The 24,632-nt window shown below is 37.5% G+C and overlaps 2 protein-coding genes across 2 annotated transcripts; both read right to left on the bottom strand.

Moving 5' to 3' along the window:
* Positions 1–5,933: 5,933 nt before the first annotated feature.
* ralba (v-ral simian leukemia viral oncogene homolog Ba (ras related)) lies at positions 5,934–17,694 on the bottom strand. The gene is made up of 5 exons (XM_017420761.3): positions 17,544–17,694; positions 10,117–10,312; positions 9,620–9,828; positions 8,038–8,215; positions 5,934–7,511 (listed from the first exon to the last, which is right to left on the bottom strand). The coding sequence occupies exons 2-5, from the start codon at positions 10,228–10,230 to the stop codon at positions 7,389–7,391; spliced, it is 624 nt and encodes a 207-aa protein (XP_017276250.1). The 5' UTR covers positions 10,231–10,312; positions 17,544–17,694; the 3' UTR covers positions 5,934–7,388.
* Positions 17,695–19,429: 1,735 nt separating this feature from the next.
* On the bottom strand, positions 19,430–23,757 carry nepro (nucleolus and neural progenitor protein). The gene is made up of 9 exons (XM_017420626.2): positions 23,622–23,757; positions 23,297–23,451; positions 23,048–23,136; positions 22,731–22,859; positions 22,559–22,633; positions 21,869–22,170; positions 21,645–21,685; positions 21,343–21,563; positions 19,430–21,248 (listed from the first exon to the last, which is right to left on the bottom strand). The coding sequence occupies exons 1-9, from the start codon at positions 23,713–23,715 to the stop codon at positions 20,924–20,926; spliced, it is 1,431 nt and encodes a 476-aa protein (XP_017276115.1). The 5' UTR covers positions 23,716–23,757; the 3' UTR covers positions 19,430–20,923.
* Between the last annotated feature and the right edge of the window lie 875 nt (positions 23,758–24,632).

A 24,632-nucleotide genomic window follows, 5' to 3' on the forward strand; every position in this document is an offset into this window, starting at 1 on the left:
TAATTTCATACACATTACATTTTAAGTTCCTGATGCAGTTATTGCCCGTGCACCTTATGCAGATGAATGCAAGCGATACTGGAGCATCCTGCTGTTCTTTAATTAAAATAGCCTCTAATGAATCCAGCCCACAGATCTCCCATTGACATGAGTTATGTTGATGTCGTGGTTATGAGAGCACACTGCCAGGAATCTTCAGATGGGGTAATTATTGCCTCCTTCGGTTTAATCTGCTTCGGACAAAGCCCTACATAAGATTGTGTGACGGTGTGTGAGAGAGTTTAATGGGTTTTTCCATCTTCCTTTCCTTTTTTAAAAAAAAATTTGGTCGGATTATTGAGACACTGTTGAGAGTTTCAGGCTCAACACAAATTTCTTTGGCAGTACTGATCAGACAGTGTGTGCATTTTTTATTACTGTTTTATTCTTTTAAATGTATATTTTGTTGTATTCTCAATAATAGAGCAGGTTTTATACATACCAAGTGGCCATTCCCATCTGTTTATTAGATTTAGAGACAATCAGCTGCTCATTTGTGTACATTTTACTCCTGACTCACAGATATGATCTTGCTGTAAAGAAAACATGCTTTTCTATGATAACTAACACACCTCGTGACTTATAGCAAGTTCACTTGGATGCATTTTTAGAGACTAACCCAGTAGACCCAGGAAGACCTCTACAGTAATTGGAGACATTTTCAATGCTGAGCTCATTATACAGGGATCTTGTTTAAGCAAAAGGCTGTGTCCCTTTCCAGTGTAAAGAAGAAGAAAAAAAAAGTTTAAAACTATCTGTTTTATTCCAGGAAAAAGAAGATGTTTTAAACACAAAAGTATGGTAATTAAATGATAACTAGGTAAGGCAGTATTGGAACAGAAAACCTTGGTTGCTTCAACAGAATAATTAAAAGATTAAATAATTGGGAATAAAACAAATATTTTCTTGCACCACTGCTGAAAGATCAAGTAAAAACTGGTAAAGACCAACAAATTCAGCAACTATCAAAATGACTGTTTGTAGCAGAAGAATGTTTTGACTCTACCATAATTACATGCACAACAGGCATCCAGGCAAGGCTCCCCTGCATGTTTCCTCTGTGTTCTACTTGTGGATACTGATACAGATACAAATGATGAACAGCTTCTGTCTAAACTGCTGATGGATTGTACTGACAGCCTGACAGCATCAGTGAAAGGAAAAAAAAAACTATTGTAAACCTCAGACACCTTGAGGCTTATGCAGTCGCAGAGTTGTAAATGAGAGCAAAACAGGGCTCATGATTCTTAAAGGCATATTCAATGACGCTTGTCAGCAAATGGATGCGAATCTTTTATCCCATGCTTTGCAAAACAGCACATTTACTGTACCTTGGAGTTCTGTTCACATATAGAAGTGTTTGACACTCTTTGTAGATGTGAGGTTCGGCTTAAAGTTTATATCCACGGATGATGCCAAACCACATTTACCTGTCTGCAGGCAGCAGTGATTCAAGCTTAATATTCTATTGTATTACTTCTATAATAAGCTGCATGTTGTGTTACTAATGTCTCCAATTCTCCTGATATTAGGTGCAGAAACTGCCAGCTGAGCAGAATAAAAAATTACAAGCAACCAGGTAAATATATGCAGCTGGTTGTGAAAGACTAAATTACACTAACAACAGTGGCATCCATAATTACACGTTTACACTCAGTTCGTAAACTGCAAACAGCTGATGGCAGTGGAAGGAGTTAATCATCAGCTGAGAGGTGAATCTTTTATGTGAGCAAACTACTGTGGATAATTTCAATAAGGATCTAAAGTTAGTCTATACTTAAGCTTTATTTCATTTAATTCCTTTCACTTACTTCTTTTAAGAACAATGTAACACACACACACACATATATATATATAATATATATATATACAATATATGCATACACACATGTGTAAATGAGATTGTATATTTTGCTTTGATGCTTTGTAAATAAAAATTGAAACTGAATTTAATGTTCACTGATTCATGTAGCAACTTTTGTCTTTTTTTAATTATTCTGTGAATGGCAAGGAACCTTTTTGTGAGCCTGAAGCACTTTTAATAGTTTTGTAATTTAATATTTCAGATGTTTTTTTATGACAGTTCAAACTGATGCTAACTTTGAAAAAATTAAATTATTGGATCTTACAAAACCGTCTGATTTATGCAGTCTCATGTAATAAATTGCATGTCACATTGTAATTCTCTTTGCTTTAATATCAAAACAGGGCTGCTTGATGGGTTCTTTCATTAAGCCATAATGAAGAATTGCATCAATCCTGCTAATGAGTGTGTCTTGCTGTTACTGATCATAGACGGACAGCAGCAATTTGTGTCTGCTGACATTCTTGTTCTCCGGTGTGACGAGAGAACAGAGCAAACATGCTAATAAATATATCCTCCATATATCACATATTTACATTACTGTTCCACTACTATGGATCTGATTTTGACACCTTAACACACCTGAGGTACCTATAAGCTGTTTCACAGGCCCACTAAAACCTGATTACACCTCTCATATGGTTTAGTGCTCAGAGGCTCAAACGTTTAAACCTATCTGATATTTCATATTAAAAGAGCCAAGATTCAAAAACCATTAAATAAAAGCACATTTAAGCTTGCAGAAGCTCTTTTCATTTCTGTGCAGGCCAATTAAACATCCTGTGACAGAATCCATTAATTTAGTGACCCTCAGGAGGGGGAAGGACTCCTTGGATGGAATTCACGGCTCCAAAGGATGCTGCTCTTCCAAAAGAGTAACATCTAACTCATATATTACACAAATGCAGAACTAAGAGTACAGAAACAAATTCAGTTTGATAAATCTACTCAAGTGTTTGTTAATTAACTTTTTAGACATTTAATTCAAGGTTTTGCAAAGATATCAACCTGTATGGAGGGGGTGGGGGTGGGGTCATCAATACTGCAGTGGCATAATGGGGCTCTATTAGGCTCTATGAATCTATATGGTGCTTAGACATCGTCTGCACTGAGGGTTTGCTGAGGGATCATCCTAAATGGCATTAATGGCAGGCAATAAAAGACAGTGCAAATAGGCCTTTTGTCTTTCTATGGGATGGTTTGAGCTGTTCTGAACAGCTGATGTTCCTTTGGTATTAGAGGCCCACACAACACAGCTGAGAGAAGACTGTTCACTTTTACCTTCCATTACTGATAACAGCAGGAATACACTGTTTAATTTACTGACATTCAGTCCACAAACACAACTGACTTTTGAACTTTTGTGCATGAGCAGATGTACTAATTATGAGTTTGTGTGTATGTCTGTTACCAAAACATCTCATGAACCACTTAACATATTTTATTGAAACTTACAAAAAGCAGTCATTGGATGCACATCTACAGCTGATTAAGTTTTGGAGTCAACCTGATTCAAGATGGCTGCCCTTGCACAACTAATTTAAATAATCTAAATGGCTATAACTCAGTCAGTTTTACTGATTACAGTGTGGTAGTCACCAAGACTGACCCCAACATCTATTCTGCTAACAGATTTGTTTCAAATTTTGCCATTAACTACAAAGAATCAACTGTCTGTTAGCAATGTTGTATGAATCCATGGACAAGCTTTAATGAAACTTTTAAGAAATCATTTGATATACAGTGTAACTACAACTGATTAAATTTTAGCATCAATCCAATTCAAGATGGTTGCTGCAACTAACTGGTGTCTGAAAACACAAAAATCGCTCTTACTCAGGTATTGAACTATAATTTGATGTGGCGGGTGATACGCATTCCTTGCTAGGTTTTTAATTGTTTTAGAATTTAATCATACCCCCAAATGTTTAATATTTATTGTTAGTATGAGAAAAAAACATTTTTAATTCATATATATAATTCATATTTTAAATATTATTAATGATTTCATGCTGTTAGAATTACAAGATATAGACAGAATAGATAGATATTTCCAAACTAGTCATTAATTCTGTAAGAACTAAATGTTTATTAAGGGCTATTAAACATTTTTTTTTTTCCCATTCTGTTTGTCACAGTCAAGAATGAATGAAGCCTTGAGGAGGAAGGCAAAGTGGGAGCAGTAATGATGCAGAAAGCAACAAACAGCCGACCGAGCCTGGAGAATAACAAGAGTGCCATCCCATGGTCAGAGGTTGAACCAGCGCCTCTCCTCCTGGGGCGCACTGAGCAGACAGCAGGATATGGCACAGTCGCTAAAACAGGAGTTATTCTCTGTCCATTGCATTTATTTTATAGGTCGTGCACAATTCCACCGAGCCTGTTTCTCTTTCTGTATAATGAAGGACTGTGATGGTGCTTTATCACTTGAACATCCTCATCCCCAACATTAGCTCAGATATAATGAGGGTTATTCAGAGGACGGGGGCCCTCTCTCCAGAATGATAAAAGACCCGAGAGTGCGCCGGTGACACGGCATCGGTCATTAGCCTGGCTCACTTTGCCCTTTCATGTATTTCTAAATAAGTGCCTTCCTGTGGGTTTAACAGACCACCTAATCTGCCTACTTAGAGGTGCGGGCGAGGAGTGGGAATCCAGAGAGGTGAATTTCAGGCAGCTAAATGTGCTTATCTGTGCTGTGACATGTTTAGCCTCTCAGGTGGAAATTCTGCCACAGGCTTCCAACCCCAGCAGGTTTCACTGCTGATATAAATTATGGGGGGATTAGTGTATTTATGTGAAGTATGTAGCAGATGTGGAACAGCAGCTCACATAGATGTTACAGCTTTAAATCCCCAAAGTATTTCTCACTGCACCTTTTCTTTTAAAGGTTAACGCTGATTTAAGAATTCCCCTGTTGTTGGCCTGTCTGATCAATACTTGTAAATATCCAGCTCTCTCCACGAGACCAGAGAGGTAGTCTTATCTCTGATGCCGAGGAAAAATAACAGGCCAGAGCTTCAATGGGTGATTGATTTGAGGACATGGGGGATATTAAAGTGTTGGCATCAAAACGATGAGTTAATGCTAAAAACTGTGCTGGGAAAGATAAAGTTTGCACAATGTCACGGAAATATCACAAGGGAGAAAAAAAACATCCCTGCAGGATTTCTCTAAGATTTTTTTAAAAATAAAAAACAGGACAAGGTCACTACAAATTCATTTTTGAACAACAAAAAAAAAAAGATTCAAATCATCCCCTCAGGAAACGGCAAGAATTTGTTTGGTGAATCTGAGTCCACCTTTTCTATTTTGGTCCTTAAGGGAGTGAATGCGATGAAGCGTATTGCAAAACAAGACGCTTTCCCCATATTTAACTAAAGTGGAGAGACAGTCACACGATAAGTCAGTGGCATTTCCTTCTTCTACATAACACCAGGGGAACACGTGCCTTCTTGTCCTTCACACCAAAGCAATTTTAAAAGTGACATATGGTCAGTCTTTGCCTGGCGATGTAGTCAACCCTGTTTCCACACTGTGAAATGAGCTTCACTGACCCAGGCACCCCCTGGGGGCTTCTGCATCGAGAGCCCTCGATTGGACTTCGTCTTGAGACTGATCTTACACAAGTCTGCCATGTAACATAAGGTTGTAGGGTTAATATAAAAGCTGGTAGAATATTACTGTCACGCTCAAGATAAGCAGGCCACTGGCATGTTCGTTTTGGCTGGCAGATAAACAATAAATGCAAAGTGACTAACTGCTGGATCGTTTGACTAAAGTGGAGCAAAGACCGACTCAAGGGAAACGAGAAACAGCCACCATGACATTTATCCTTAGTGGTTAACATCAATTTAACTCTAGTTTCAGTTCCAACATTCACCAGCAGGGAGCAATGTGCAACACTAAGAGCAGTGATGGTAACTGATTAACTTCATTAGACTGCAACCAATAGAAAATCAGACATCCCTATGGGTTAAAGATAAAACTGTGAAACATACACCATTGTTTTAAAGGATAGAAAACAACGTTAAGCAATAAAGAAAAGGAACATTTATTCTGCAGCTCTCTTGCTGCAGGGTGATAGAAGGATACCTACAGTGGAACATATAAAAAGAAACAAGGTGTGTTACAAATAATAGTTTAGGCAGTGGGAGAAACATTTCGTTCACTGTAGCACTTGATTAAACAACAGTTATGAAGCACAGCTTTGCTCAGAGACACGGTAAGGTAGTAGAGTTGTCTGGCAAATGCACTGTTAAGGAACATACATACCGCAAACCCACAACTGTGGTTCGATTTATATATTTGTTGGCACAATGTTTCAAAACAAATATAATAATTATCTCCACTCCACTGAAGTTACCTTCTTAGAAATTAGCAATGCAAGTTATTAAAATGAACTAAAGCATGTGATTCTTTCCACAATTAGCATCAGTTTGATCATAATGCAGACAGGTTAGTCATTAACGATTGTCAACAGCTGTCACAGTACAGAGCCAGCAATGACTCCGAACTTTAACAGCCACGAATGACAAAAACTGAACTGGGAGGAGGTTTACATTACACTGACTTATGAAACATATCTGGTCAGCTCTCTTCTTTGTGACTCTCCAATATACCTACAATGGATTAGTAATTACATAACATGTTTGATCTACAAAGGAATCGCCATCAAGTAAGATCCAAATATGTTAGTATTTTCAGTCATCAACAATTTTACTTTGCAGCTTAATTCCCAAAGAACTGTAAAATGTTTTTATGATTGAATTGTGGTAATCATCTCAGTGAAAAAAGAAAAACTGGACAAGTAAAATGCCCCCATTTGGCAAGGACTCTTGATTGCATTGCACTTCATAAACCTTCTGTGGGCATAAAAGTCACAGACCCTTGGAATGAGTTGGAGAAAAAAAAGACAAATAAAATAAAATATAAAATGAAACAACCACTCTAAACACACCCATGTTCTAAAGACAAGAGTCAAAACAGATTAATGGATGAGACCAACATGTTTGCAACACAAACAAGACAGACAGCAGCATTAGAGTTCCTTATAATTTCATGATTGTAGAATCATGTCCTCAGAACAAATATGCAAGGTTTAGAAAGGCTAAAGGAATTAAAAGCACAGTTTCCTTAAAAACGCACACAGCCAAGGTCAAAAGTAGTATATTTCTGAATTAAACAGAGTCGGATGTCTTGAGCAGCAGAGTTAGTGTCATTGGCAGTTTGGTCATTAGCTTCCTATGAGCCATAAAGCACTGTAGTCCAAGTCACAGTCACAACAGTGGTCATCCTCCAGTCAGACCCCAAGGTAAATGATCAGAATTAAAATTGGCAACATAGTGGTTCAGATTGTTCTACACACTAATCACAAGCTATTAAAAAAATAATTATAAATTTTCACTTGAATGACAGTGAAATACATCTGCTTTGTTCCCCAGCATTACAGTTGTCTTGTGGCTTGTTTAGGTCCATGAAGAGTTCAAAGTAAACAGCATCTCTCTCTGAAGCTCTTCTTGCTCTTCTTGTTCTTTCCTTTTCCGTTTTTGTCCTTGTTTTCGGACATTTTCTTGCCTCGTACTTCACGCATCAGGTCAAAGAATACCTGGAGAGAAAAGGATTGTTTTTTTGTTTTGTTTTTTCACTGAACCGTTTACTGCTATTGTGAAATCCAACATTTGAAAGACATGTTTGATCATATTTGACTTTGTCACTGTGCAGAAGTTGGAGGCGTGCTTAGATTACTATATGTTACCCAGTTACATTAGGGATACAGTGGTTTATTGGTCAGCAGTTTATTCTGGTGTGTAACCTCTGACTTAACTTAACTTAACTAATCATGCACAGAGATCTTATCAAGAGTCCTGGATTGCATACTGTCAGACAACTAAATACCACAGACAAGCTGTAGAAAGTTTTAAATGACACTTGGATCAACTAAACTGCCTTTAATACAAAGGCTGAATCCATCAAATAAACAGACCCGATTTTACTTTTACTCTACATTAAATTATTTGATATAAACAAAAACTATTTATGTCACAGCTCCTGAAATTATTTCCACTTTATCTTGAATACCTTAAACTTTTGCACAGTTCTTAATACCAAATCTTATGTGTGAGCAGCAGCACCTTGTCAACGTTGGCTCTAGTTTTGGCTGATGTCTCTACATATTGGACACCCCACTCTTCGGCTTTCCCACGGGCCTCATCCACCGACACCTGCCGACGGTCCTCCAAGTCGGACTTGTTGCCTACCAGCAGGAGAGGGATCTTGTCCTCCTCCGCCTTCACCCGCAAGATCTGCTCCCTGCCAGCATATATTATTATATTGTAATATTGTAATGTAATTATTGTATTGTAATATATTATTGTGTAAACTTAGGGCACTTTCTAAATCATCAACGCATCAGACACTCTAATAAACTAATCCAGATGATGTTAAATGTTTTTGTTTTTTTATAGCTGATCAATCTGTTTCTGTAATGCATACCACTTATGAACTCAAAGTGTGTAAAAGTTGTTATTTTTCCATTAATTATCATTATGCCAGTATCTCACATGGCTGCAACTGTTGGAGAATAGACTGAGATCAAAAACTGAGAGAGAATTGTGAGAAAATAAGGAAATTTTCGGTTGCAGTCTCACTGAATTCTGAGTGTTTGCAAAGAAGCCAATCATTTTGCACAGCCAAATTTTAAAACTCAAGGTCAATTTTTGTGTGAACGGCTTGCAAAGGTATATTCTAGGTTGAGCAATTTATTTAGCTGACCACCTTCATTCACATCCTACCTACTTTATCCCACATAATTCATTTCAAAACACCTGCACTGACAGTCTGTGGTCTGTGTGTATTTATGCACTGACTGTAGGAGCTGAAGAAAGAAAACAAATTGTTGTCTATTAATTAGTCAGGTAAGCATGCACCCCCTGACATCTAAGGGCATCACAGACATGTTATTGCTCAATTGACCACAGTAAAACGCCACTCCTCTTATTTTTTCCACTTATCTGATGATGCAAGCCCTGAAGTGGCATCACCAGCCGGTGACCGTGACCCGTGGCCAGTGGCAGGTGGGGAGTTTGACTGGAGCAGTACACTTGTCAAACTGTAACAGGTGTCATAAGGGAAGCTCAAGGAAGAAACCTCCCACTAAGCAGAAGAGAAGCTCTGCACAATGGTGAGCGATTACAGGATGTTTTTGTTTCCACAAACACTCCGATTTACATTTTATTTTGAAAGTGCACACAATGCAAACAGTGTCAAGTTAGAAATACATATGCAACACAGATGTGCAGCCCTGAGACTTACGCATGAAGATTGAGAACACTCGCAAACATTTTCACACATTTGTGGTCAGATTTCAGTGCAGCATTGTGAGATAATGGTTTAATGCAAAGCTTTGCTGCTGGTTCAGGTTTTGAAATGTTAATCTCTTCAACATTCTTTTTGATGGATTTGTACCAATTTAGTTGCTGATATAGACTGACATTTGTATGGAATGTCAAATGCTGGGACCAAAGAAAAGAAAAGGGAAGTGGGCAAATTTATTTTTAAATAGGATCTGTCAAAATATGATTACAAGAAGAAAGTAAATTATTTTATGCATATTAATAGATAACACCAACATAAAATCTGGTTATTTTGATAATGTTATAGGGGTAAAGCTTTAATAAGTGTCAAATGAACACGCCTGCATCGTTGCACCATTACCTGAATTCATCAGTGGCACTGAAGGACTCGTGCTCTGTGATGGAGAAGACTAGCAGGAAGCCCTCCCCGCTGCGAAAATAATTATCCCTGATAGCAGCATAATCCTCCTGACCAGCTGTGTCCAGGATATCGATTTGGACTTCCTCCCCATCCAGGACAACCTTCTTCCTGTAGCTGTCTGCTTTGGTGGGCTCATAGTCCTCAACAAACTAAAGAGGAGAAGATTTGTTATAATGCAGCCCACCAGCTGCACCACTAAGTCAACAGCCCAACATGTGGAAGACAAATGAATAAATAATAAAAAAAGAAATAAAAGAAAATCAGCCATAATGCAGCTTAGAAGGAGAACTTGACAGCTGCAGCCCTTAATAAAGCGTGTTTTGTCTTATCCTTTAGGGAATTCTGAGGTAAATATAATTTTACTTTCCCACTCAATAAAGGGCTGTAGACTTCACTGATAGAACAAAAGTTTATAGGTGCCTGCAGCACAAACTCACCTCATCGTACATGAACTGCAGCGTGAGCGCCGACTTCCCAACACCTCCACTTCCCACCATTATCACCTTGTGCAATGCCAGAGAGCTCTGGTTTTTACCTTTATTGGTAGCCATAGCCAGAATCTTCTTTGTGTCTCTCTCACACACTCAAACACATGTGCACACTCGCGCACACAGGCACACACACGGACACAACCTGTGAATGACAACAGAAGAAACTTAGCAGTGCCTTCAGTAAATAACCTCAATAAGGAGAGCCCATAAGAGAAGTGAATGGACAGATGGCAGTTGTTACTTAACTGCCCTCGCTGACAGTAACACACTGTGCCAAGGCTCTAGGCTGTGCTCCAACAAATCTTGAATCTTAACCCCCACCATTCGCATTTAGGTGCCAAATTGCCTACTCATGAATCCAAGAACTTTATAAAGTTTGCCATCAAAAGGTCATTGCAACTGATCAGAAGTAATGAAGCCATCGTTCTGCACAGCAAGGCAGCATTTACAGAAGCATTAAAACAGGGCATCATGTGCTAAACTCATTAGAAAGCAGGAAGAAGTGACTGGCCATCTATCTGCTTTAAAAGGGTTCTGCCCTCAAAAGGTGAAAGCTCAGAGTCAATTGCTTTTTGCCTGACTTCAATATATTCCATCTCTGTCAGATATAACTTTTTAAAAAGAGAGCCCAGCTGAATTCACTGAAGCTGCCTGCTGTATCTGAACGTGCAACTCATTTGGATGGACATGTATTAGTGTCAAGTGTGCACAGAGTTTTAAACTAAGTCTGTCACGATCAATAATTAATCTATTATCTAGCTGCTTAGTGAAACTAGGTAAAACCTTATGTCTTCACATTGTTTTTCTATCATGTGGCACTTTTTGAATGACATCATCTCTTTACCTTCCTGTCTCCTGCTGTGGACATTTGTCATGGAGAGTTTATTGTTTTAACAGCCTTAACAGGCAAACAGACACCAGTATTTATTATGCCAGTATTCATTTTAAAGGAAACGAATGTTCTTTGTAAAGACTAGATAAATTATTTAATTATAAGTAGCTTTATAGTATAATAGTGGCATAAATGAATTGCTAATCTAATTTCTTTTTAATATGACAAATTGTCTACTTCAATTTACAAGTGTGGCGACCTTATTTAATTAAAACCACTAACCTGCAACATACTGTGACAGAGAACCCAGGTTTGTTAATTACATCTTTAATGAGTGAAAGCAGCTGATCGATTTGATTATTTATATATCTCTGTCCATCTCATTAACTTGAAACAATCAAGAATAACAAGCGAGACATTGGATAGCTAAACTTGTTTTGACATTTACAAATAAAATAGTTTTTTGATGCCAGAATACCCCTTTGCCTGGGCTCTGGATTGTTTCTTGCAGGTGTTGAATGGAGAGCAATCAACAAAATGAGCTACACCTGGACCCATTGTGCTGCGCATAAAGCATCACTCACTGCAAAATTTTGTTCTCTGAGGGGAGGATCTGCACTCCCAACATAAACTAAGCATCACTGTGTTTGCTTTGCTATGGTTCATTGTTACTGTTGTCACCTTCATCATGAGATGAACCCTAACCTATACAGGAAATGCCATGTAGATAAACTAAACACTCCAACAACTGACAACCAACAATGTACAATCAAAAGCACAGTTAAACATCTTCCAAACAAACAAAAATCAGAGTACTGATAAATCTAGAGCTGCTTTGCTTTATAGCAAAATGTCGTTGTGATACCATGTTGGTGAACTCCTTTTTATCCCTGACTTTTTTACCTCATCTTTTTTATCTATGTAGCAAGAAAGATTCCTCCCTCCTCCTGGGATGTCACACTGATGGAAGCACTGAACTGATTCATAGCAGTATTCATAACCTCCTCCTCCCTTACAATAAACATTTCAGCAGCTAGAAACTAGTGCAAAAAATGCATACTCAACGGTCAGACAAAAATAAGAGAAAGGTGTTAGTAAATGCAGAAAAGAAAAAAAACGTCTCTAAAATCCTGTCATTCTTGCACAAGTAAAAAAAATAAATAAAACAAACATTTCTGCAGCATTTCTTCTCAGTAGCCAACAGTAAAACACATTTTTCGTCACATTAACAACCATCTCAAAATGTAATCTTAATGTTAATACTGAGGATGTGGCATTGTGATTCCACTCCAACCAGAAAGTGAAGTCTGACCTGCACCCTTCCTGTCTTTGTTACTCTTAACAAGGCCAGTGAAGGGGCTCATAGGAAGGATACCCACACAAAAATGCACACACAATTACACAGCTTTGACAGAACTTGCAGAAATCAGCACTTATGTATATGGGCCACTATTTCAATTATTCACATGATGTAACCCACTTCCCTGAGCACAAGAACAGATGGAAATTCTATGACGGAGCCACAGTCTAACTGAATGCACAGTAAAAAAATAAATAAATTAAAAAAAGAACTTGGTTTAAAATTTCAGAAAAAGGTTCAGACAGCAGAGAAGGGGGTAACGTCATGTCACTACCGGCTCTATAACCAGCTCTGCACTAACAGATGCTGCATGTAGGGTTGAAATAGGGATCTCTGATAAAAAAGATAGATACACCAGTTCTAAGGAAAGACCTACATGCTTGGTGCTGCCCTTTTTGGGGGGGTTGAATTTAGGAAAAAGGACAGGTAAAGTGCAAAACCACTTTTAATGCAAGAATCCTGAAAGATAAAGCACTTAATGTAGGCAAGAAAATTCATTAAGAATTCCTTTTTGGCTTTTGTTTGGACTTGCAGAGACACTAATAAATGATTACAACATACAGCAATGCTGCCCAGCTCAGTAAATGCATACACGGCTAACAAATGCATGGTTTAATTAGTTAAATTCAGATTTACTTCAACCACATAAAGAGCTGACTGTAAAAGGGAATTATAGCAGTGAAAACTTGCTCCTCAAAATATATTTTTCTACTTCTACTTCTTCAAGTCCATGTATAACACTCTTATTCATGCAAAAACTAAGTCTGTTCAGATGTGTTAGGATATATATATATTTACTTTTTTAACCTGATCTGAGTGATACTCAAAAACAAAAGAGCAAAAATGTATCATTTACAACATCTGTGCAAGTCTCCACATTCCACTATGATGATAAGGAGGAGAGTGTAGGGGATTTCCAAAATCCCCTATTTTTTGGATCACTAACAGACTTTGAATTCTGATGATCGGTAAGAGAGAGATCATCTGCTTTTCTCATCCTCGACAATGGTCAGCTGAGCCAATCAAAACACTGCAAGGCTGCCAAGTGACAGTATAAGGAATGGAAACACTGCCCTGTTGACTGATGCTATGCAAGCAAACTTAACTTGAAATCTCTGAAAAATATTATCTTATCATTTCTTATAAACTGCCTCTCCCTTTCACTCCTTACTTAAGTTACATGCAAGTTTCCCCTCAACATTTCTGCTGCCAAGGAAATCTCCCACTACTACAACAACAGTGAATCAAAGGTCTATGTATGTCCTATCCAATTTCTACCACCCCCAAAACAAATTCCAGGGAACATAAAGGAAGAACTTAGCTCTCAGCTTGCTGTGCCTAAAACAATGTAACCTGGTTTAGTCATGGTAATGGTGTTAGTGTAAAGAGTTTTCTGTGCCACACAACCAGGATTTAAGACTACAACTTGTTTATCACTGCGCAACAAACAATGCATAATTTAAGAACAAACGCCTACAGGGAGAAACCAGAAATGTGTTTGGTCTTTTAGATATAGCAGCTATAATAGCCATTGCCTATGGAGAAGAGGAAATGATTTACTACATTTAAAAAGATGGCTACAGCAGCAAGGAGGACATTTTCACCCAACAGTGCATACTAACAACCCCTCGCACAGAGATGCCTTTGACAAAACTGGGCAACAGGCACTTAAAATCCTCTCCGTATCACAATCCTTCCTACTTCAGCAACACCAAAAGAAGTGGGGTTTTTAAATACATCTCGATTTCTAACACGTCCTGCCTTTTTCATAAGGAAAAGGTGAAAATGCCCCCTCTAGTCTGTTCCCAACTGAATTTCCACAATGACTAAAAACAAAAAAAAGGCTTTGACCTGTTATACACTAAAGAGATCATTTCTACTATCTTTTCAGGTGCCCAATTTTAGCTTCTTCTTCTTCCTAGACATTTCACTGGACGGATTCAGGATGGAGAAGTTAAGATTTCGGCATACATTTACTAACAAATCTTTATGTTGCTGCTGAAGACCCGCAGACTACTTATCACTGTCTTGCTATGTGCGCTTTTCATTTCCATGATGAGATAACAAACAGGCTCTGTTACATACCACCTACACAAGGGCAAGAGTTTGTGGAACCATCGCTGTTTGAAATTTACACACAGTAGGCAAAGTATGACATTAATATCATGCAAACAAAACGAAAGTATATTTTAAACCCTCACAACTTGTCTTCCTCATAATGCAGATGTATTCTTAAACATTTCTGTGTCAATTTAAAGAGGCTCTAGAAGGTCAGTTTTAATCTACTAATTATTATTTTATGTTGGAACAATGTAGCATAGTGTCAATTATAGCTTAAACAGCCAGTGCATTTACATGCACAGTTAAGTCAAGTGATGGTAAAAGCTGAACGAGGCCATTAAACTGGACTTCTGTCTTTGTCCCAGAGTACAAATGCAGGAGGAAAATTGTTTAAAGACCAAATTATGTCCAGCTCAGCTACAATAGGTAGTAATATGCCCTGTTTCAGATCATTACTATCTAGCGCTTGATTCCGGCTGACCTATTATGTCATGCCTGAAAACAGCTGGAAAAACAATTTAATTCAGTTGGTAGCAAATGAGTTGGACAGCTTTACAGCCGTGGACATTTTACACGTTCTATACATTTTATTTTATTTCATGGATCTGTGAGACGTGTGACTGCTGAACGTACACATGCAGGAATATTTTGAATCTCTAACGTCTAAGCCTAGTTTCACCAAAAGTGATATTATTATATTTTTTTCTAACATTTTGTAAAGCTACTGACTTGTACAAATTTGACATAAGAACAAGGATAGCAAGCTGTTATGTAAAAGCAAATCTTCCTGCCTTTGCCACCAGCTTATACAGAAATAGGCAAACACTGACACATTTCTGGATGAAGACAACCCACTCAGTGTTTGTTGGTGAAATGATGGCCTTGGCTGAAGGAAAGACACAGTCAGAGAGCAGGAGAATGAATAAATCAGCAATAAAGCAAAGAGGCTGAGGAAGTGGGGAGAGTGAAGTGAGGGACTGCAGATCTCTCCTGTTAAAAAGGTCTCATTCATTGATCTGGTTACTAACATTAAACTCATTTCTCTACTGAATACAAAGGCATGAGAGTAATTAAAAAAACAAAGTCATCTTATTCGAACATTCTTCATTGAAAATATAGAAGTGTAAAACAACATTCTGGTGCCATTATAAATATGCTGGACAAAGCTTTATTTTTAAATGGATGACAGCAGTTTTATAGTAATCAGTGTTTTTGTCGAAGTGAAACACAGCCATAATGTAGAAAACTGCCACAGGTTGTTTCTGAATCAGTTCGTCAAACAAGTTTCAGTTGCCAGCAGTGGGTTAAGGAAAATTAATGTGTACAAATAGTTCGAAAAAAGGGCGAAATTCTACAATGTTCCGCAAATAGATATTTGCATAACTTGTTCCTCTTATTTGTGGGAAATAGGGTCATTGGTTCCTTCGACTCACACCTGTTGCATCCAGTGCATATATGCTTGTATCACAAGCAAGCTACTCTCTATGGCAAAATGTATTAACTTTAGATGGGCATTGGAGCTATGTCACATACGTCAACTGACTGTCAGAATCGACTAAACTTTTTTTTTAATCTCATTTTATCATCTACACACTGAGCTGCACAAAATATGTGAATCCTTCTTTTTACCTTACTGCAAACATTTTACTTTAACCATTCAGATAATCACAAACTGTTTAAGTTGATTCTAAATAAATAAAACAAGTCTTTCTACTAATCCAAAATCAATATCAAATCCTCTGAGGCACCAGTCCTAATACAAACTAAAAAGTCAAAGTTAAAATCAATGAGCCTGTCTTGATGCTGGATTTACTAAAATTAGTTAATCTGATGTTTCTGAAAGAAAATTAAGACTGACAACACACCCATAAACTGAATCAGCAATCAGTAGCTCAAAAACCATAATCTGCACCAGGTTTTAAAGCCAGAGGTAGCCCCACAAGACTGCCGAACAATTCCTGAGCTGGTTTCCCTGAACACGTAATGAATGTGCTGGGGTCAGCATTGTGTTCACGAGTTGTTTATGAGGGCACAGCTGCATGTACATGTCAAAGTAGAACCGAAAGAGGGTTATGCAGATTTAATTTGGACATTCATCACAACTGACTCACATAAATCTGAAAGCTGAATTAAATTTGCCACCTCTCCTTACACCAAAATAGATTTATTAATGAGAGGGAACAAGGATGAATTGCTTTGGCAACAATGACTGTCCTCTACTCCCTCACTCCTACACACAAACAAGGTGAAAACACAATCCTGCATCTCCACAGCATCATGTTGATATGTAAACAATGCACTGCCAACTGCCTGAACAACCTTTTACCTTTAAAATGTTCACTATATACTTTAACCTGTAGAACTTTACAGTTTAACAGATTACCAGAGATGTAAGATGTAAGAATATCAGCACTGGTGGTGTAATTTGTGGTGGGGATATATTTACATACATTAAGGAAGCCGTTTGTTTTTTGTTTTTTCTTTTTTGCTGACACTTAGTATTACAGCAACATCAGCAAAGAAATCATGAGGTCGATAGGGTGTGTCCTCTTCACGGAGAAAGAGAAGTTTTCAGCACTTGTAGTAGTTCTTGATCTGAACTGTTATTTTTGACAGCTAATTAAAAATGTGAAGACCTCCACAACATTAAATACAAAACATACCGGAGTCTTACAACATAGAAACTCATAACAGACTTTGGCTATGCTAAACCATTATTACTACATACCATTTCTGTAACACTACAAAGGTAACTGGATGATATATTCATTAGGGGTGTGGAAAACTGACAGACTGCTAACAATTATGGGCACATTTAAGCATTAGTCTATTTTTAAAAAACTCACGTAATAGTGTTTGCGTTACATTTTATTCGTTTACATGAGCCTAAATTGTAGCTATAAGCAATATCACGCATTGCAATTTAAACTAATCAAACATTTTAATATCTAGTTAGTTATTTAGTACCCATTTCTGTTAGGAGGTCAGCCCATTGGAGTACAGTAGTCACTCGCCCTTCCGTTAAACAGGTGTGGTTACGTTATTCCCCATGCCCTTTTTAACGTGGACATTTTTTTATACAACAATTTAACTGTAAAGAAAAAGGTTTAGAAGTCTTACCAAAGCAGACTCTGAACTGCTGCCCTTGGCTGATGCTATCTTTCTGAGTGCTTTAGCAGCACAAACCAACGCATTGGCTCTCCGAAAACAAACCGCTCCTGTAACAAAAGCCCCACCTTCCGGAAGTGAAAACAGACAAATGACGGGATGTGACGTCACATGCATTTTTTTCTCCCTCCAGAACTTTATTGATATCTACCAACAAACATACATGCAGTCAAATAGACAACAGTAAAGGCACAGGTTTTCAAGCATTTGCCTGAGTTCATTTCAGAAAATTAGATTCTTAAATGGAAACAATGACTAAACATCTATGATTACTATAAAAAAGTCAACTGAAAATTAAATATTTCTATTTCCATACAATGTTAATGTCATGATAAACAAAACCACATCCTAACATATAAAATGAAAAATAAAGATTTGGAAACAGAAAAACAAATGGATTAAAGAAAAAAAAAAAACACTTGTTTACAGTTTCAAGGTCTGTTAATTTTTAAAATATGTCAGTGTTTTTTTTTTTTTGTTTTGTTTTGTTTTTTTTGTTTTTTTGTAATGGGAAATATTTGTTTAGTTTTGCTTTAATTCCATTTTACCTTCAAATGTTCATATTTGTTAGTAGGTGTAAAACAAAAGAAACAAAAACATAACATTTATCAGATCATTTAGATGAAGTGCTAAAAAAAAAGAAAAGATCCCAGACAAGGGTGGTTAACGTTTATTTTTTTATGGTATATAACGGCAAACAAGTATTAGAAAGAGCCAAAATAGGCTCAGACCACTAGTAAACTTGTTTTTACAATATGTTAGGAGAAGTGTTGGGATGTTTATCTCTAACAATAAAACTGTAAATGTACCAGTGAACATTAATGTGAATTACAATTGGTACTGTTGCCTATTTCACTGGAACTAAAAAAAAAACCCAATGTTACAAGAAATACTGCAATTCCTAAATTGATCCCAAAATCTAATATATTGTCTAAGAGTTAATGTCTCAGAAGGTGAAAGGGTTTTGACAAGAAAAAAAAAAAGGGTTATTGTGTTATTGCTTCTTTCATTCATCTTTAAATGCCTGTTTCAAAATATATTCCTTAATAACGTTTGGTTTTCAGCCAAAAAATAAATAAAAGGGCAAAGTTTTCAATTTTAATAAATGTATTAAGTATTTGATCTGTATGTCTACACAAAAGCATGATGTATGCTACAGTTGCATGCCTTGGATAAAGTGTAAAAACAAGATGATTTATAATCAACGCCAGCAGCTTTCTTTTTTTGGTCTTTATTCAATCCCTGGGGTGGCAAGGATATGATCGATTTAAAAAAAAATACAGCAAAAAAAGGTGAGTCTTAAAATTGTATGTTCTGCTTTCCTTCTTTTGTTAATGTGAGCTGTAAGGAAAGTAAACTGAACAGCACCATAGGAGTACAGATTTTGTATTATCGCTTCCTTCAGGACACATTATCCTCAAAATCTATAACTACTGCATTCACTGAATCTCTGCTGGAACATCAAAAATGTGCAGTTTCAAAACTGAGCTCAGCTATGGCTCCACAGGGAACTATTTATTTACAGTCATATGCTATTACATACCTCTTTGCTGAGGGAAGTAGAAAATTGCCTTCCTCCACTGAGGCAGGACTAATGCTGCTCAAGCTGTAAAAAATGCTATTGCAGAAATTAAGTTGGCACAGAGTAAACGGTAAGTATTTTACTTCCACAAAGTATTTTTAATCTTTGAGCTTGCTTTATAGACACTTTTATCTCAAAGACTAAATGTTCAAAATTGTTTTCTAAGAATAAAAATGCAGTGTCTGCAGATAATTCCAGTGTGGTCTTTGACATATGACAACAAAAACTGAGAATCAAAGAGAGTGAAAAGAAAAGATAAATACATAACCCTTTATTTTTGTAAAGAGCCACTAACAATGAAGTGAAGACTATCCGCCCACTCACAGATTTCTTGTTTTTGCTTTACATATTTCAGATCATAAAACAAATGTTAATATTAAACAGCAATAACCCGAGTAAGTCCAAAATGCAGTTTTTAAATGATTTTATTTATTAAGAGAAAAAAGCCATCTAAACCAACCTGGCCCTGTGTGAAAACATATTTGCCTCTCACTTTGCTGCGGGGGATGTTGCTGCTATGCTTCAGATCAGTCCTGCTGCAGAACCCAAGTGTGCTTGAGCATCAGGGTCAAGAACTTCTAGTATGACATTCTCCTTCAAGATTTTATGGTGGAGAGCAAAATGCATGGTTCTGTCAACTGCAGCAAATCATCCAGGTCCTGAAGCAGCACCGCAGCCCAGACCATCACACTACGTTGCTTTTTATTTCTGAAACGCAGTGTTAGCTTCACATCAGATGCATAAGGACGCACACCTTCCTAAAAGTTCCATTGCATCTTAAAAGTCCACAATTTTTTTACAAAAAGTCTTGGGGATCATCAAGATGTTTTTTTGGCAAATGTAACATCGACTTTGGGTTGTTTTTGGCTTGGCAGTGGTTTTTGCCTTTGACCTCTCTAAAAGAGGTCATTGTTGCCCTTTGTCTCTTTCTTACTATTGAATCTTGAACTCTGACTATAACTGAGGCAAGTGTTGTTCTGGGTTATTTTGGAACCTCCTGGATGACTCATTGCTGCTTTTGGAGTAATTTTGGTCGACGGGCCTTTCGGGAAGGTTCACTGCTGTTCCATGTTTTCTCCTTTTGTGAATAATCACTGAGTGATTTCTTGATTCTACGGGTCTGACAGTAATCAGGTCTGGGTGACCTGCTTATTTTTTTAAAAAAAAAAGGTTAATTCTTGATTTAACGAGAGGGGCACTAACTTTTTCAAAAAAGGGTCATATTGGGTTGGCTAGCTTTTTTCCCTTTAAAATGTTTAATCATTTGATATTTTGGGGGTATTTACTCAGGTTATCTTTGTCTAATAATGACATTTGGTTGCTGATTTGAAACATTTCAGTGTGACAAAACAGCCAAACCAGGAAAAAATCTGAAAAGGGCAAAAATGTTTTTACGTCACTGTATGAATAATCGTGTCTGCTGAGAATTCTCTAACACCTGAAAAACATTAACACAGTGGTACTTCCCTAAAAGCCCACCTCTGAGTCCAGAATAAAAATAAACACAAATGCAGGCCTTAACTCCATTTTAGAAAAAACAGCTGAAATACATATTGCAGCTGTAAATTCAGAGATTTAGTCTGTATTTCAGGTAAATAACATAAAACTACTTTTCAAAAAGCCTTGGATTGACATATGACATTAGTTAAGCATGCTTCAAATATGAGACCAGGGATAAAACAATCCACATTCTTCAAATAAAACCAGAAAACTCTAGTTTCGTGTTTTTTGACTCAGTATGTTCAAGATTTCATAAACCCGCAGAAGCAAATATATCATCTATGTCATCACAGCCGTGAGAGTCAGTGATCTGAAGTGTTGCTTCATGTGCAGCCTTGCTTTGTAGGAAACTGTTAAAATACACTGGCAGCTCAGCTTCTTTCTGTCCTCTTGCAAGTCTTCTCTTTTTTACACCAGCCCGGATTCGAAACAAAATAAACTGCGTCTTGAGTGACTGCAGACGACTTCTCAGACCAGCAGTTCTTCTTGTTGCAGGGTAGAAGTGACAAGTCTTTCCCTGAGGGGATAAAGCCCTGCAAACTTCTTGTCTGAAGGCTCTCAACTTTCTCTGCATGCTGAGGACAAGAAAGGACTGTATGAACATGCCCAGTTGGAATGTAACATCTGATACAACAGCAGGGAGTTAAACTTGTATGTTTTTGTTCTTACTTGTGTCCTGCAGCCTCCAGACATTTCATCCTCTGGCACTTTAAATGCAGAAAGGTTAGGAGACGTTTCATCTTTTCCATCCTCTGGGATCTGCGCCACTTAATCATTCCCTCCAGGTTTGCAGACATGTGACAAAATGTTGTGGCTTCTTCTATTTGTTTCTTGAGCTTCTGTTTCTCATTGTTCTTGTACAAATCCTCTGAGACAGATTTGACCTTGGTCTTCAAAATGAGACAATAAAGAGGTAAATAAAAGCATTTAACATTTAAATATACAGTGACTAATGGGTTTATTTCACATACCTTCGTGGCAAAAGGTTTGATATCAGCATCAAAACCAAGACCTGAAAAAAGATGTTCATCAGTAATCAAAGTACCTCAAGTAGTCATGTCTGTTATTTTAAGCACGTTCATAAAAAATTACAAAAACTGTGCATCAGCTTTTTCTGATCTTGTACTTGTGCATGACGACTAAAGAGTTGCAGTGAGGAGAAAAAGAGACAAAATGTTTTCAGGAGACAGTGTACCTCTTACAACAGAAACCCCCAGGTCTTCTTTAAGCTTCCCCATTTGGTCCCGGTTCGCATCTTTAACTGAAACTTCCTTTCTTGGTTGCTGCTTCACCTGAAGATTTTTGGCATGAGAGCCAAGTGCTCTTTGTTTCTTCAGTAACGATGCATCAGAGGGACCCAGGAACTCAGCCATATCTGCAGGCAGGGAGACGTCAGTCAGGTAGGGCATGGGCCGGGCTTGGGCCACGTCTTTGAGGAGCTCCAGGAGATTCTGGTACAGATTGCCAAGTCCAACCAGGATACCACGGAAAATCACCCTGATGAGGCAAAAACGCAGGGGGACTTAAGACAGTGAAGGTGGACGGATTGGTTCAGTTTCAAAACAGATGTTTTTAAAAATCACGTCTCATCAAGAACTATGAAAATATATGTTAATGTTCTCTTTTGTACCCATCTTAAATGGATGTACGTTGCACAGAAACAAAAGGCCTGGCTCCACAAATTCCATAAAAACAACAAGAATTAGGAGAATCTAGGAGATCTTATTTTATTCTGAGGCAAAATTGTATTTGTTTACATCAGTTTAATAGTATCCTGCCAACTGTTAGAAAATCATTTCTAAATGTCAGATATCCAGTCAGAACCAGTTGAAGTGATGAAGGTGTTCTCCTTACAGCACTGCAGAGAGAAGAATGTGTCTCTTACCACAAGCGGCTGAGCATGCTGGTTATCACCACATTCAGTATAATAAACTCCCATTTCATCTGCCGCTTTGAAAGCCTGAAACAGGAATCTGTCAAGGACAAATGCACAAGAAACATATCAGATTCAAACATTAATCTCAATTTTCTGAAGCGACAGCACCAAAATAGGATACAAGAAGGCTGTGGTGCAGCGAGCCATTGTGCAGCTCAGGAGCTTGCTGGCTCCCAGCACTTTGAGACAGATCCACTCCAGCATGGGTTGACTCGGAACATCACACTCGCCCGTCTTCATGGATAACGCTCTAAAAAAAACACACATGCAGTCTGAATACATCTGACTGTTCACGACTTTCTGTTGAATTCGTTAACTCAATGAATGCCACAACTTATTCTGAGCTATCCAACCTCATCAGATACACACCCGAGAAGCATTGGTCTGATAAATCTTCTGAATGCTAAAATTCTGCTAAAACAATCAGCTGCTGCCTACATTTGAATCCGCTGTGGACAAAGATCAGCCAGTTCCTGGAGAGCAGCATCCAGCTTCATGTTCTTCAGTCTGTTTACACATTGTTCAACCTGCAAGAAATAAGAATATGAATACAAGTCAAGCTTCTTTCAAACAGGTTTTAGTATAGCTTTGTTATGTTTTGATGTCGCATTTAACACATTTCTCCTCGCCATTATGTGACTTATGGAGGTCTGGCAGTCTGGGGAGACTTGAGGCATCAGTCCTGACCTGCTGTAAGCCTTTGAACGTCTTGTTGTTCCTGAAGCTGTTGGTCAGAATGTACAGCAGTTCGTATAAAACTCGGATCTCCGTCTGAAGGATCTTACTACGGATCAGCTTCAGGACCTTGTCGTTTTCCAACAGCACGAGTTTCGAAGCTGCAGCTGAAAAACATCACCAACAACAAACCCGTCACCATGTCGTCACATGTATAGAGGTGAATCCCTGCACTCCCACGTGTGGGGCGCAGCAACAAATTCCTGCGTCTCATCACGCGCCAAAGTGCGAGACAACAGAGAGCAAAGTGAGACATGGAGTTTATTAACATCCGAACCTGTTTCTGCTGTCAGTTTCATGGGAACACTTGAAGCAGCACTAGGAAAAGGGATGTTTACTCTGTTCCAGGGTTCTCCTGCCATGCTTTCCATCCTGGCAGATGCGGAAGTCAGCCAGCCAATAGCGTTCGGGCAACTGTTGACGTCAGGTCTTAAAGGCACAGCGACACACTTTCTGTGTCTGTCATAAATGTCTGCTGTTGTTCTGAACTTTTTATTTCTGTTTGTAGTCTAATAATTACAAATAGCTAACAATAAAGAGCATGTAGACTGGAAACAGTTCCATGTTTAATTATAAATGTGCTAATGAAAAAAAAAATGTCTCAAAGTTTTGCTTTTATTAAGGAAAAAATGGGTATATAAAATGGGTCAATATAAAGTTATTTACTTACATTTGTTTTCTTTGCATGCTTTTATCAGATAATCAGGGCTTTGTCTCTTACACTTTATTATTAATAATATAAAGAGTGTAAAAAACATGAGTAGTACTGTACCTTTTATTTATTTTTAATGCAAAAAGCAAACAGAAAACAGAATATATTAATCAAATATTTTAAAGGAAACCAAAAGAAAGCTTTTAAGATTTTGTTTTATAAGATGTTGGTAAATATTTATAGCTGAGACAAATTTTACTGCAGCTGTTCAATGATTTGTAACTATGTTAAATAACTTATAGTTAGTGTCTAATTATTGACTGCATGTAAATAAGTCAGACTGATGTAGAAACACTGAATAATTTATCTGAAATAGACCTCATCTAATATAAAATCTAAATAACAGATTAGCAAACAAATTGTAAAAATTATGAATATACTGACCTTCAGTGTATTTTTTTCATTCAATTATTTATTACTATTTGCTTTACTCTTTTAAAGAGTTTTTTTTTAGATTATTATTTAGATTTATTCTAAGGAACTACCTAACAATCTTGAGCAAATGATTACTTCTTTGTAAATTTCAGGTTAGTGTCACTACAAGTCATTTTAGTGTCATCTATTTAAGCTGTTCAC

Source organism: Kryptolebias marmoratus, linkage group LG6 (genome assembly GCF_001649575.2).
Source record: "Kryptolebias marmoratus isolate JLee-2015 linkage group LG6, ASM164957v2, whole genome shotgun sequence".
NCBI lineage: Eukaryota > Metazoa > Chordata > Actinopteri > Cyprinodontiformes > Rivulidae > Kryptolebias > Kryptolebias marmoratus.

What these genes read in the sequence shown, in the direction of transcription:
- ralba (XM_017420761.3), bottom strand. Translation starts at nt 10,230, where the DNA reads ATGGCTACCAATAAAGGTAAAAACCAGAGCTCTCTGGCATTGCACAAG. An exon ending in TGCAGTTCATGTACGATGAG is followed by an intron (nt 9,829 to 10,116) that starts GTGAGTTTGTGC and finishes TCTCCTCTTTAG; the next exon opens with TTTGTTGAGGACTATGAGCC. An exon ending in CTAGAGCCAACGTTGACAAG is followed by an intron (nt 7,512 to 8,037) that starts GTGCTGCTGCTC and finishes TTTTCTCTCCAG; the next exon opens with GTATTCTTTGACCTGATGCG.
- nepro (XM_017420626.2), bottom strand. Translation starts at nt 23,715, where the DNA reads ATGGAAAGCATGGCAGGAGAACCCTGGAACAGAGTAAACATCCCTTTT. An exon ending in GGGGGTTTCTGTTGTAAGAG is followed by an intron (nt 21,686 to 21,868) that starts GTACACTGTCTC and finishes ATCTTTTTTCAG; the next exon opens with GTCTTGGTTTTGATGCTGAT. An exon ending in CTGGAGGCTGCAGGACACAA is followed by an intron (nt 21,249 to 21,342) that starts GTAAGAACAAAA and finishes TCTTGTCCTCAG; the next exon opens with CATGCAGAGAAAGTTGAGAG.